Source organism: Nannobrachium achirus (assembly GCF_963921795.1).
Source record: "Nannobrachium achirus genome assembly, chromosome: 7".
Lineage (NCBI taxonomy): Eukaryota > Metazoa > Chordata > Actinopteri > Myctophiformes > Myctophidae > Nannobrachium > Nannobrachium achirus.
The window spans coordinates 53903907-53918914 of NC_137816.1; the positions used below are offsets into that span (position 1 = coordinate 53903907).

At 43.2% G+C, this 15008-nt stretch overlaps 1 protein-coding gene across 2 annotated transcripts in view; it reads right to left on the reverse strand.

Moving 5' to 3' along the window:
• The window catches only part of tek (TEK tyrosine kinase, endothelial), a 50183-nt gene extending 42737 nt beyond the window's left edge, over positions 1-7446 (reverse strand). For both annotated transcript variants that reach the window (XR_013962227.1, XM_080730837.1), the window contains exon 1: positions 6630-7446. Coding sequence is in view for 1 of the 2 variants with exons in the window: in XM_080730837.1 (XP_080586963.1) it covers positions 6630-6786 (157 nt within the window). In the remaining variant the exon portion in view is untranslated. The remainder of the gene's footprint in view (positions 1-6629) is intronic.
• Between the last annotated feature and the right edge of the window lie 7562 nt (positions 7447-15008).

The window sequence follows — 15008 nt, forward strand, 5'->3', positions numbered from 1 at the left end:
GTGATCAAGAATCAAGTCCGGGCGATGGGATGTAAATCCCATAGCCATATATCCTAGAGCCCGCAGGGACAGTCAGCCATATTAGTGGTTGTTGTTGGTTGTCAGGGAGATATCAAAACCAATGCATTTCCAAGTCAGATCCACAAACACAATAAAAGCCATGCTCCACTCCTCAGTCTGGAGTGGCCACATAGAAGAACGCCTTGGTTATAGACATAGTGGAGGACATATGTGATCTGGGATTGTTAGCCTACAGTATATGCACTCAATATACTCCACTACAGTTGGAGTCCATTTGACAGTTGCTGGTTCCCAAACACAGAATCAAAAATGTAGATCTAGAACACATATAATATGTACAGTACAGTAAGGTTCAGTAGAGTACAGTAAAAGTACAGTAAGGTTCAGTAGAGTACAGTAAAGTACAGTAAGGTACAGAAAGGTACAGTACAGAAAGGTACAGTAGAGTACAGTACAGTAAGGTACAGTAAAGTACAATACAGTACAGTAAGGTACAGTAGAGTACAGTAAAGTACAATAAAGTACAGTAAAGTAGAATAAAGTACAGTAAGGTACAGTGGAGTACAGTAAAGTACAGTAGAGTACAGTAAAGTACAGTATAGTAAGGTACAGTAGAGTACAGTACAGTAAGGTACAGTACGGTACAGTAGAGTACAGTATAGTATAGTACAGTAAGGTACAGTACAGTACAGTAAGGTACAGTAGAGTACAGTACAGTAAGGTACAGTAGAGTACAGTAAAGTACAGTAAGTTACAGTAGAATACAGTAAAGTACAGTACAGTAGAGTACAGTAAAGTACAGTAAGTTACAGTACAGTACAGTACAGTACAGTACAGTAAGGTGCAGTACAGTATAGTAAGGTACAGTACAATACTGTAAGGTACTGTACCTTACAGTACCTTAAAGTATCCTATTTGTTGGGTTGGAACCGAGCCCACACTGTTTCGAAGGAACAGTATTTCTAGTTTTATTCGTTATCTTAGGTGTTATTCTACATTTGTATACTCAGCTTTATGGTCCAGTCACACTAGACTATTTCAGACCGTTTTGTTTATTCTTATCTGTACTTTAATTTTGTGTGAATGGCTATGGTCGGGTGACGGGTCTGACAAAATGCTTCAGTTTTGGTGGGGTTACAGGGACAAATAACAGCTACTGCTACACCACCAAAGTCATCGCTAATTCACCCTAAACATTTTATTTTCTAATCTGGCAGGCTATTTCTGCAACACATACACTTACACATTCACTACTGACTAATATGTTTCTTTACCCCTCCTTTCTAAAGCATGTTGTCAAAGTCTGTCCTGAGTTTATAGACTCTAAACTCTGCCTTAGATTTGGTGGACCTCTACCTGATCGGCTGACAGATTTGTTACGCTTTAGGCCCCTTCCTCCTTTTTTGCAATCAGGAATGCACGCAGTTGGTCACAGAGATTTATGAAGGTATTATTTTACTATGTGGGACATTTCTCTGCTCACTTTTTGACTTGCCAGTTACTTACCCCCTAAGATGAGGAAATCATCACTCATTTAGTTTTGGTCAGCAAGGGTCATCAGGAAGGAGGGAGGCACAGCACTCTCATACAGAAAAACATCAGGACATTTGGTTGATCAGCAATTGTAAAAACCAGAGTGAAGGGATGATAAGTGTAATGACTCGATGATGGCTTGCGTAGATCTTAAACCTTTTAATTTCAAGGAAATTAAACCTTCAACCCTGAGGTTCCCTGGAGAACCACTGCTTTAATGTGTAACATTACGGAGCATCACAATCAGCCATGTAAAGTAGATTGGTTGCAGAAGAATAGCCTATGGTGCAAATTGCAATGCAATTGCATCTGGCTGCACCAGATGTAATTGAACTATGAAACTTTAAGAACACCCAGAAATTTGACAGTGTAATCTCTCTGACTTGTCCTCTCTCTCTCATTTTCCACCCTCACCAGCATTCAAAGCAGAATTTTAGAAAGAGATTTGCTGACTTTCAGACTCAGTTGATGTATAATAAGTGTGCTGAAATACTTTAAGTTAAAATTGTGAAATTCCATTGCAATACTGCACTGAATACCAAGTATTAATTTGAGTGAGGGTTGCCATTTTCATCCCAGATACAATACCATAGTGCTACCTTCTGTACATGTTGCCCGGTCTTGTGCAAGATGCACTACTACAAAAGTCGTCTCACAGGTCATATCTGACAGACCAGCACCTCGTCTTGATTCATGTACTGTACATCTACAGCCCACTTTAGCCTAGGATTGAGCTGCTTGCTTCACTTGTACAGTCTACAATATGGGACTCTATAAGTTGTCAGTTCTGGTTTACACAAGAAATTGGTCTCTAAAAATAGGAAACAAAGGAGGCATTAATTGAATAGATGTTGTTTTGTGTCAAAGTTCAGGGTGGAACATATATCAACCACAAAGCCAGGGGAACCTCTCTCAATCTATGCCTGTCTCTCTTGCTCTCTCGCTCTGTCTCTCTGCTAATCTCCTGATTTATAGGGCTTTTAGCATTTGGATGAATTTCACAACATTTGCAAACAGGAAAGAAAATAAAAGTTTAGCAATGTGAGCCCAGATGGAGTGAAATTTACTGACACACCGACCCATACAGACTTGTATGGGTCAATTTAGCCCCCCCCCCCCCCCCCCCCCCTAAAGGAACCCACGAGTCCCAATAATCCCTAGAGCCTTAAATCAATTCAACACACACCTGGCTGGGAGTTGCTAATCCTGTTTATACCATAGTCACATATAGCCACAGTGGATTCGAACAGTTCTGCAGTGGTGGAGAGTATTATTGAATTTAAGGGTTAAATTCAATATCTCAGGGCGGTGCCTGAGATGCCAACAAGGTTTTCTAAACGTGATAATAAAATGCTGTGGTCGACCGCATCGAAGGCCGCCGAGAGGTCAAGAAGAACTAGCGCAGCGGGTGTACCATCATCCACTGTTAAAATTAGATCATTAAAACCCCTTAAAAGTGCGGTCTCTGTGCTATGTCCAGGTTTGAAGCCTGATTGGAATTTCTCGTGGAGGCCATGAGACTGTAAAAAAGACTGCAGTTGAGAATAAACAACTTTCTCTAAAACCTTTGATAAAAATGGGAGCTGGGAAATGGGCCTAAAATTGAACAAGGTGGCAACGTCAATGTTTTTCTTTTTCAATAAAGGGTGAACAACAGCATGTTTAAAAGCAGGGGGGACAGAACCAGATTTGAGGGAGGAATTAATGAGTGAGAGGACACTCGGGCCTACCGCACAAAATACCTCTTTCAGAAGGCGGGGGAGGGGGGGGGATGTTGTCAGAGGGACAGTTAGACGGGCGTAGGAGCCTGACCACGTCCGTAAGGGCAGGGAGAGTAACTGGCTAAAACTGAGCAACAGAAGTGGACTGACCATGATGAGGTGTCCACTCCAGCAACAGAAGAGGACTGACACCAAGTTAGTTACCCTGAGTAGAATAAATGTTTGTCTTGTTGTCCTCAAGGAACATTTAGAGTCACACTTGAACTCTGTCAGATCTGTTCTGATTTAAGTGGAACTTGTGAGAGCAGAGGCCAAATGCTGGCCTGAGCCATTAAAGCTGTCGCTGGCCTGAAAATATGTATGCATTTTTGCTTGAAAACATTGAATAATAACATTGTCAATTGATAATTTATATACTGTATTGTATATGTACTGTTCATTATTATCAAGTTTGTGCCAGGTTTTGTGCCATACTCAAGAATTGTTTTACTTTGCTTAATTATTTGTTAAGTATTTGTCTTGAAATGTACTTTATACTGTATGCGAGGTCGCTTTTCGGCCTTAGGTGTCTGCCTAAGGGCGAAAAGCGACCTCGCCATCTGTCTTGGCCATATATGGATTCTGTTAGTGTGGTTTTCCTAACAGGGCATCATTTGGGATACAATCCCTTTTATGCCCATATATGGAGATCCCTGCTCTGAGTATCTGACATCACTATGATGTCACCTGTGATGTCACAGTGATGTGTCAGGGGAACCACAGTGTCAGGTGCTACCCGTCCGGACGGACGGATACGGTCAAGCTGTGACGGTTCTGATAGTAAACTGCGACCTATGGTCACAATGATGCCTGAATACAACGATTGAAAACAAGTGTAAATATTAGCATTTTGTGTGTGATGCTGAATTTATAATGAGTGGCTATTTTCGGCAAGCAACAACATCTAGTCCGAGCGTTTCGGGCAAAAATCGTAATTTGGCATACATTTAGAACATGCCATATGTAACATTTTTGGCTATAGGGGGATCGCAGATTTGTCTTGGGAAACTTGTGGGAGCCAATCAAAGTTGGGCTCTCATAGACTTTACTATACAGTAAAATAATACAAAAAATAAATATGCTTTAAGTATCATGTGAGGGGTCAAACTATGTGTTATTCGGGATTCTGAATCCGATGCAAGCATTTGTTTTGCACGAAAAACATTCCTTTCCGAGAAACGGCCCCACAAGACTCATCACTAAACCATGGTTTTATGGGGGCCGTTTTTAGCCCAAGAAATGTTTTTCATGCAAAACAAATGCTTGCATTGGATTCAGAATCCCGAAAAACATAATAGTTTGACCCCTCACATGCTAATCAACAGCCAATGAGGGACCAGCATTGTTGGTGATGTCACCGTCAACAGGTTCGAACTGATATAAATAACAAGGCACGCTCTGGGCACACATGGCCACAAGTGCACAAAGCGCAAGTTGGCACCTTGACAGAGTGCAGTCTCGTCTATATGTGTGTCCTTACTCCTTGCTTGCCATATTCATACAGTAGGTATGTGTGTGTTTTTGACTGGCATTTGAACGACTTGCTTTCAAAGTGTTCAAAGACTCCCCAAGGCTTTGTCAAAGAAAGGTCAAAGATCAGGAGTGGAGAGAGGGATATTTTGGAGAAGAGGAGAAGTCAAGGGGGGGGAAATAAACAAATGATAGGCCTACAGGGTTTCATTCCAAAACAGTACAGTAACACTTTGGTTTTTCTCTTGCCTTCTCTAGTTGTTGTTTTCAACTATTGCTTTTTACCGCATAGTAATACTAACATAGTATTATAATTCTATACTTTAAAATCTCTTTGATAAAATCTGCCAACTACCAAGCTGCCGTAATATAGGGTTCATGTGGTCATTTTGGAGATCTTGGCTTTGAAACATATGAGATGGTTTGGAATGCTGGCTGGTTGCTTATAATGTTAAAGGACAACTTTGTTTTTTTTACAACAAGGGTTCATATTTTAGATTGTAGTTAGAGAAAAGAAAAGATGAATGTTAAAAAGTTTTCATTTACTGCTTTCTATCGTTTTAGTGATTTCTGTGGGTGGGGGCATGCCTACAAGTGGCTAAATATGTATTTTTGACACAATAAGCCAGTGATTTCTTTATTACTATTTCCAGTAACACTACTAGCCCCCATAAGTCACATCTGCCCATGAAAGATTGCGGTACATCTTGGGCTTATTGTGTCTAAAAAGACATATTATTTAGCCACTAGTACGCATGCCCCCACACACTGAAATCAAAATAATTTAAATGGCTAAAACCATAGAAAGCAGTAAATGAAAACATTTTAAGACTCATCTTTTCTTTTCTCTAATTACAATCTAAAATATGAACCCTAGTTTCCTTTAACCATTATCTAAGAGGTGAAAAGTACCACATGTAGTGTAGACCGTTTTCTCTGGACTCTAATCCCTGACCCACAACATTCACCCTTTCTTCCCTTCAGCATGTAGTCAATCTGGATAAGGACTGAATATATTCAAGTGTGTCAGCAATGTTGTGTGTGCGTGCGTGTGTGTGTGTGTGTGTGTGTGTGTGTGTGTGTGTGTGTGTGTGTGTGTGTGTGTGTGTGTGTGTGTGTGTGTGTGTGTGTGTGCGTGCGTGTGTGGGTGTGTGTTGGAGGATGGTGGGATGAGTGTTAGGTCTATGTGTGTATCAGGGGATGTGGTGGGTGTGTGCAGTTACACAGGAAACCAACCACAGTGCTGGCCCATGTCTGAATTCTTATTAAAAAAAATCTCAGGAACATGACATCTACACACTATTTTTACACTGTGAGATATATTATTTTCAATTATTGTACTGTATGACCCAACAAATCATATACACATACAGCAGAGGTCTTCAATGGGGGGTCCGGGACCCCTAGGGGGTCCACAGAGTTACAACAGGAGGGCCGCGAAATCTTTGTGTGATATATGTTTTAATACAGTACATTAATCCCTTGAACCCTAGCATCCCTATTCTTAGTGGAACAATAGCCAAAAAATAGCAGCTGCGAGGCGTTGTGAGCTTGTAGATCGGCTATTTTTTGGCACAAAGGTTTGGTGTAGAGGGAAAAGAAGAGCAGACTAGTAGGTATTGACAGTTCAAGTGGTTAAATATATTACTCCACTGATGATAGTGCTGTCAAACAAGTCTAGCTGTATAAGAAATCCATAAAAATCTGCTACACAATTTTATAGGATATGTAGTGGGGGGAGTCCCTGCTTCATCTCTCTCTCAGCTAAGGGGTCCTTGGCCTTAAAATGCTGAAGACCCCTGACACACAGTTTACAGATCACATACGCTCTCTCAATATTCTTACCTGCCTCCAACCAGCAAAGCACGCCCAAGCTCACGCAGGACCACCGAGACATGGTCCCCTGTCCCCTGGCCAGGTTGAGGTGAAGACCACCCCAAATCCACAAAACAGAGCCCTCCAAAAACCACATCCACAAAGTCACCATAGCCACTGGAAGCATCTCGTTTTTGTTTCTTCACCTTGTGGTTCTGCGTCCTCTGTCAACCGATTCACAGAGACAGAGAGAAACCAGACCACAACAAAAAGCACTTTAGCTGATATGACAGCCAAGCAGGGGATGATGATGAATGATGAAGATGATGCAGAGAGGAGAAGGGCTTTAATCGTCCTCTGTATGATAGATGGTGGAGTTGGAGTCTTGATGGTGTATGAGATGTAAGTTCAAGTCCACGTGGTTGACAGAGGTTCCCCTCAGATCTCAACCCCGGTCAAGTGTGTTTGTGTGCTTCCAGTTGCAAGTTGGGAGTCCGCTCTGTTGTGGCCGCAGCTTCCCTGTCAAGTGAGCTGCTTCATTAGGTTCTGGTCCAGAAGTTCTTGGGTTTCTGTGTTTCTTTCAATAGGAGAACAGCGTTCTAGATGTCAGACCTCCATGTCGGTTCATGTCTGCCACCCCATCGAACAGAGCCTCGATAGTCCAGTGTTTGAACGCTGTTGTTTAAAAGTCCACCCTGCTGTCTCTTACCAACCTTCTGTGAAATAACAACAAAAATATGAACTTATAACATGTTGGACTTCTAGGGGATGCGTTGCAGTTTTATCTAGTTAAAAGAAAAAAGAAAAAAAGGTATTCCAAACTTTAGCTTAAGTATCCCTCCTTTTCTTGAAGCAATACAGCTACCAAGTGAGTCTGTCTGACAGTAGCAAGGAGGGAGAGGAAGAGAGAGAGAGAGAGAGAGAGAGAGAGAGAGAGAGAGAGAGAGAGAGAGAGAGAGAGAGAGAGAGAACGGGGCGGGCCCCCCAAAAGACAAAGTCAGAGAACACCCTACACACGCGCGCGCACACACACACACACACACACACACACACACACACACACACACACACACACACACACACGCTTCTACTCAAGCAGCTTAGTAGTGTTACTTTCTCTCCCTCCCTCCCTCCCTCCCTCCCTCCCTCTCTCCCTCTCTCTCTCTTTCCCTCCCTTCCTTCCTCCCTTCCCTGTGTTCTGCCCTCCCCTCCCTCCCCCCTCTGCCCTTCTGTCATTCTCTGTCTCTCTCTCCCCCCCAGGCATGTGCACACATAGACACCAAATGGGGATTGAGCCCCTGCCCTTTTATCCGCCTGTGTCTGTAAAAAGTTCCCACTCCAGACCACGAATGCAAGTTTTTGGAGCGGTGAAAGCGCTCCCAATAGACAGGTATGTCCGTGGGTGGCTATGTGGCTGGCTGGCTGGCTGGCTATGTCTGTAGCCTGGCAATACCTTGAGTGGCCACACAAGTTAAAGGAGGGGCGCTGTTGTGCAGGCACACACACACACACACACACACACACACACACACACACACACACACAGACAGGGTATAGCTGCTCAGATTCACCGCTCCACTTCGAACCGAGGTTTGATTTTTACTATGGTGAAAGAAAATGCCCTCTTTCCATGCCATACCTGAAGGCAGCATTCAAGAGAATTGCCTTGTCCAAACTCTACTGAACTTGAATGCAGCGTCTTATGTTGAAAGAATTGCACTCTCTGTGTAGAAATCCATGGGGTACACCCAAGCCCCCAGAACATTGGGTGAGCTCTGAAGCGCCATGGACATGTTGGCCGTTTTGAGGTACTGCAGTTGGGGCCAGAAACATGAACACGCATTCTAGGCTTCTTTGTATTGACGCGCGTTCATACCGGAAGTGCTCGTTCATGAATTGGAGCCCCAGCGCGTACATGAACACAAACTATGATGCAAAACGCGTCACATAGGCCCCACTACGTCACGGTTTTACTACCCGGAAGAAGGGGTGAAAACGCCTCATGCGCTGGGTGAGCAACTCAATGCAACTGGACGGGTGGGGATATCTGGTGTCTTGGCGTATTGATTACGCCAAGTTCAGTGTGGTTACCGTATCAAGCACCGTAAATAGCCGACCTCCAAGCTCACAATGTGTCGCATGGTGAGCTTGGAGGTCTGCTATTTTCCACATTTCCCGAAAAGGCCCTCAGAAATGCCCTTGGAAATGTCAGACCCTGCCTCTCTAACGTTCTCTGCACGTCCCTGTTCCCCCATCTCTTCTCTCCCCCCCCCTTCACTCAATCCCTCCCCCCTGTTGAAGGGAGTTTCTGCTCCCTTTTCCTGTTTCCTGCATGGAAGAGGAGAGAGATGGGGGGGGGGGGGGGGGGGTTGTCCTCCTCACCCAGAACACAATGGAAAGTTAATGACCTCCCGGTTGGTCAAAGCGCTGTGGTAGCTCAGCCACGGGACATCATTGACCCCGAAGTCAGAATTAACAGTCACTTTTAATTACCAAGCAGAAATAAATCTATGGTAAGGAGTAAGGACGTTTGTCTCTTGGTGACACTGGTGTAGAGACATACAGACAGCCTATACAGTTTCACTGCATTTCATAGGAGATATGTGGTATAGACAGAGTCAGGCTACATAATGCCTCTGCATAATATCTAGACTACTCACTTCTCAATCACTTATCCCAATCTTATTTAACCTGTGTGAGGGGGTGATAGAAGGCCACATCATCTAGGGTTGATAACTGTCCTCATACCTAGGGCTGATATGGCAGTAGCATGCCCAATCAGCACAAGCTAAGTGCCACTGTGTTGTGTGTGTGAACAAGTCGCCGTGACCGATGTCCCTTCAGAAGGGACTCAACTAACATGGCCACCAGGGTCGATGAAATGTTATTTTCTTGTTTCCTCAATATATTTCAATTTGTCGTTGATCAATTGGTTCATGTCTTTTTTGTAAAATGGGCTCCTCCTGCAAAATAGGGTTAGAAAAAAGGGCTGATTTAGGGTTGTGCATAAAACCCACTCTCCTCCTTTTACTTTACTAGCCCTTACCCGTTCAAAGATATGAGCTCCAAAATGATGTGCAGTGTGTGGGTTATGGGATGTGCACTGTGCATACAGTATATGAGGGATGGAAAGTAACTTTAACTGGTGCTTGCATGATAATATGTAGGAGCATCAATGTAAGAAATACCCGTTTCGTTTAATGGCTACCCCCCCCCCCCCCCCCAGCCCGCCCGCCCGCCCACCCGCCTGCGCACACACCCGCCTGCCTGCACACACACACACACACACACACACACACACACACACACACACACACACACACACACACACACACACACACACACACAGAGAGAGCTGGTTAAACATGTTGCCTCATGCTAGATGCAGAATAGATGTGCCTCATGCTAGATGCAGAATAGATAGTAGATACACCATAAAAATGCTAATATACAGCATACGATTTGTGAAAGTGACAAACGGGCTTCACAGTTATGTTAGGTGTGTTCATATGCTAATGGTGATGCGATTTCAGATCAATTGCTCCAGCCACTGAGGAGAAACGCTGTTTCAGACAGACAGACAGACAGACAGACAGACAGACAGACATTCGGAAAATTATATGTTAGATAGAGAAAAAGATTAATTTTAGGACAGCTGAGAAGACAGCTGAGAAGTTTTAAAAATGTGTAAGAGTAGAAGCAAGAAGTAGGGAGGAAATTGGTAAGGTCGTATATGTTGAGTTGGGTCATGATCCAAGGAATCCACAGATTTCTTTCTTCGACTGAAAGTTCAATAATTACGGGCAAAAAACATGAAGCAACCATGAGGTTGATATAAAAATGTTGGGGTTCCTCCATGGCCTTGTGGTGTCCGAGATTAGCTGTACATAGATGACACACTGACAGAAGAACACACGGATGGATGGAGACACACACACACACATGGGTGAACTATTTCCACCTCAAACAGCGCGAAAAACAATGAGTGCGGTTAGATAACTGGGCACATGTAATATCAAACTGAACTCACAAACACAAACTTGCAGTGAAATAACACTGAAAGGATTTTGAAATGACTAAAACCACTTGAGTAGAATTGTGTGTGTCTGTGTATTATTTTCACAAGAATGTGGTATGTGTGCTGAGTTTGTGTAAGAGATCCTAAGTATGCTGCTGGGTGTTACAAAGCTCAGAACGTTGTGAGCGGTTATTGATACCACATTGCTGCAGTGATTTGTAGAACGTGCACTTGTACTGGTTCATGATAATTGTGTTAGGGTGATACATTGTTTTGCCTTAATCTACATTTACTTTGTGTGTTAAAAAGTCTTCACACACCGTCAGATATTCCGTGTGGAGAAAAAAAACTGACAATATTGTCAGAATCTGGAAAAATTACTCTGTATAAAGTGCTTAAAAAATCCCAAATCACATTTTAGAAATCACTTCAAGTTGTAGTAGTTATAGTTACAATCTTTTTGATCTGTAATCTTGTTTTTATAGTACATTTTTAAGTGTGTGTATGTTTTAAAGGTAAGGGTAGAAAAAGGCAAAGGTGTACTGTGACCCATCCTAACTACTTGGGAACGATGAGCAGCAGGCACTGTGTAGCGCTCGGGGTCCAACTCTGGTTGTAAGGCCAGTCAGTACCTTATTGGTCAAGGGCACTGGCAGGAGTTCCCAACATGCAGGTCTTTTGGTGTGGGAAGAAACCGGAGATACCCGGACACAACACAGACGCAAACACAGGCACACACAAAGGCCAACCCCGTCGGGGATGGAACCCTTGACCTTCTCGCTGTGAGGCAACAGTGCTACACTGCACCACTTTATATGCTGCCTACACTTACACGTAACCATTGTGTAAACCAGTGGTTCTGAACCTTTTCAGGCCGCGACCCCCAAAATAATCATATTTTACCCTACGAGCAAGAGTTGAGACATTACATTTTGTTAACAGTTCTATTGTGAAAATAGCAGATCTACAAGCTCACGTCGTCGCACGTTGCGCTGCGTGAGCATGTAGATCTGCTATTTTCACAATTTCTGCCTCTAATATTTGACAATTTGGCCAATGTTTGATTTGTCATTTTAGAGGTATTAAAAAGTCCTTAAATTGTCACTTTAGAAATGTGCAGAATGCAGATACCCTCTATACACTTAAACTTTATCTTAGTTTGTTTACTGTTGAGTGAGAAGACACCCCACACACACACACACATAAATTGGGGACCCCACAGGTTGAGAACCACTGGTGTAAACTATGTACTGCATATCTCTGCTGTCGGGCAGAAACCAGCATGACACCAATCTGTTCATTGTGGTTCAGTGTCTTGCTCAAGACAAAACAGAACATGGTTTTAGAACACAACACTGCCTCTTCAGAGTTGGTATGGTGACTTTATACATTGTCAGATACTGAATGTGTCCTTATATTATCATCACCTTACCCAAATACAGCTCAAGTGGTGTTAGGTTTGTTGGTTGGTTTGAGGATCCAATGAGTTAAAGTCAGAGGCACTTGTTAATACTTTAGTTTTCATTGGCTCTATATTTGTAAAACCCCCACACAGACGTAAAAGGTGTTCAATAGCACTGATCTATTTAAAAAAAAAAAAAAAAAAAAAGTTTAAATATGAAGATGCCTGGTTTATTTAATTTATTTTAAGTAACAGCAATATTTCAATGTACCTGTGAGTTGAGGGGCACGGTGCAGTTGGTAGTGCTGTTGCCTCACAGCTAGAAGGTCCTGGGTTCGATTCCCGCCAGGGACGCTGTGGGCGTGTTCTCTCCTCCGCACAGGGGTTAAAGTTCTCAGTCTTGAGGATTCCATAGGGGCTATTTCTGAGATCAGTGCAGATCCACAAAACAGTACAAATAAGGCCAGATTGGCCAGACTAGCAATAGAATACAACAGAACTTCAGAAGATACTTCTATAAAATGAAACATGGATTTGCACACACACATTCAGTGAAGGCATTTCAGAACTTCAGGGAAACACCCCAAATATTGGTGTGCGCTGCGCGCGCCATGTTTCGGAAATCACATATTGGGCAATGGTCTGAAAATAAATTTTCAGTCTTGGGATTTTTTTGGGCTTTAACCCCTGCCTCCGCATCATCAGTGTCCATATCCTATAGGTGGGGTTAGCAAAAAGGGGCTTTCTGTGTGGAGTTTGCATACATGCTCTCCCCGTGAGGTACCCTCAGAAAAGACGTGCAGTAATCCTAGTGTCTATACTGCCTCCCCCTGGCCAGCCGGGGCGCCTGATGGAGGAGAAAGGAACTGGTGGAATAACGTGTTCCTTCCACGCCTTACGTCCAACTGGGAAAACTCCCCCTGTCAGGTGAAAAGAAGCAGCTTGGACTCCTCATGCATAGAAGGAAGCATGAGGTCAGTCCTTTGCTCTCCCCAGGTTGGCAGAGGGAGTGTAGCGCCCAGGATTACTTTGGATAATTGACACCGGGTGAAAAGTGGGTTACAAAATCGTGGGATTTTTTCTTTTCTTTTTTTTGAGAAAAAACTAAATGTACCAGTGAGTATATCATGATATTGTGGACCGTAGTTTGTGCCCATGTGTGTGCATGTGTGGTTTAGGTTCCATCCTGGCCTGGGGCAGGAATGTTCTCTTCCGTCCACTTTTACATCTCAGTTTCTTCATCCCTCCCCCGTCTTCCTTTCTCCCACTTTTTCTTTGTCACTCTCTACCATGTTTTTCTCCCCCTTCCCCTGCTCTATCAGTGTTTCCCTGTCTCATATTCAAATTCAAACAAACGTTGGCACTGATATTATCTGCCAATGCATTTGCCTATATATAATATATCAAAAAATATCATCTGATAACTGATTGTATCTTTTTAAAGAAGAGTGCCTTGGTTTCCTTTTTTCTTTAGTATCTTCAGTCCCCTACCAAAGAGCACCTTCATCATTCACACTTCAAGTTTTTTAATCTTCCAAGCACCCAGTCTTTTTTCTTTCTGAATGTACACTTTGTTGAACATTATGTTGTATTGTTGCTCAACAAAATAACATATTCGGACGAAAAACGTGACGCGCCAAATCTGTTATTTTTCCGTCGGGTGCCAGCCATTCGACAAACTATAAATTATAGGCTTTAATACGTCTCCCTGTTCTCCTAACAGGGTGTGTATCAGTGAATATTCCAGTGGCAGTACCATGGCTGATTACAGAGAACAGGAAAACCAATCGCAACTGGAACAATAGACTTATCAGCGCCGCGACTTCCTGCCAAGAACCAACCAAGCCTTATTTACAGAATAGCCTACAACTGGAAGAAATAACCTCCATTATAAGATGTTACATAATCCTCCTACCGGCTTTCACTCGTTTCCAATGCAACCTGAAAAACCTAGCTGATTCAATTTTGTTTTTTGAAGGAGAGTGCACAACTCACTCTCTTGATTTTACCTTAATGAGCAGGGGTCTTCAACAGGGGGTCCGGGACCCCTAGGGGGTCCTCAGAGTCACTACAGGGGGTCCCCCAAATCTTTGAGTGATAGAAAAAAATTTTTCTCCTTTTTTATATTAACCACTTGAACCCTAGCGTCCATATACTGAGCACTTTAGCCAAAAATAGCAGATCTACAAGCTCACAACACCTCGCAGCGCGAGGCATTGTGAGCCTTTTTTTGGCAAAGCTTTGGTGTAGAGGGGGAATAGAGCAGACTAAGTACAGAGTGAAAGGTCAAGTTTATTAAGTATTGATTGTTCAAGTGGTTAAATATCTGAAAACACAAATTGACATGAATCCAAAATACACTGATGATTGTGCTGCTGTCAAACAATGAAACTATATGGAATCTATGAACAGGTTGTGGGGGTCCCTGCTTCATCTCTCTCAACTAAGGGGTCCTTGGCCTGAAAATGTTGAAGACCCCTGTTATGTACTTTATGAGAGGCAGTCAGTGTGTAGGAGAGATACAATAGCAAAGCTGAGAAGGAGTCATTGTAGGTTTGGAGACACAACAGGAAAATTGAGGAGACAGTGCAAAGCTGAGAAGGGGTGCAGGGTAGGCGAGACAGACAGCAGGAAAGTTGAGAAGGAGACGATGTAGGAGAGACAGACAGTAGCAAAGCTGAGAGGGACACAGAGGAGGAGAGGCAGCCAGCGGGAAAGCTGCAAGGTGGACAGTGATAGGACAGAGAGACAGGAGGAAAGATGGGACCAAATGGACCCTTGCGGGGTCTGACAATGCAGATTAGGGTCCCTGAGATAACCCAGTGTTTCCCTGTCTCATATTCAAATTCAAACAAACGTTGGCACTGATATTATCTGCCAATGCATTTGCCTATATAGTGTATGTATGCTGTATAACATAGCAAACAAAGTTTTGAAATATTTATTTTTATATAAACATACTCATATTTCAGGACCTCAGACCCAACAC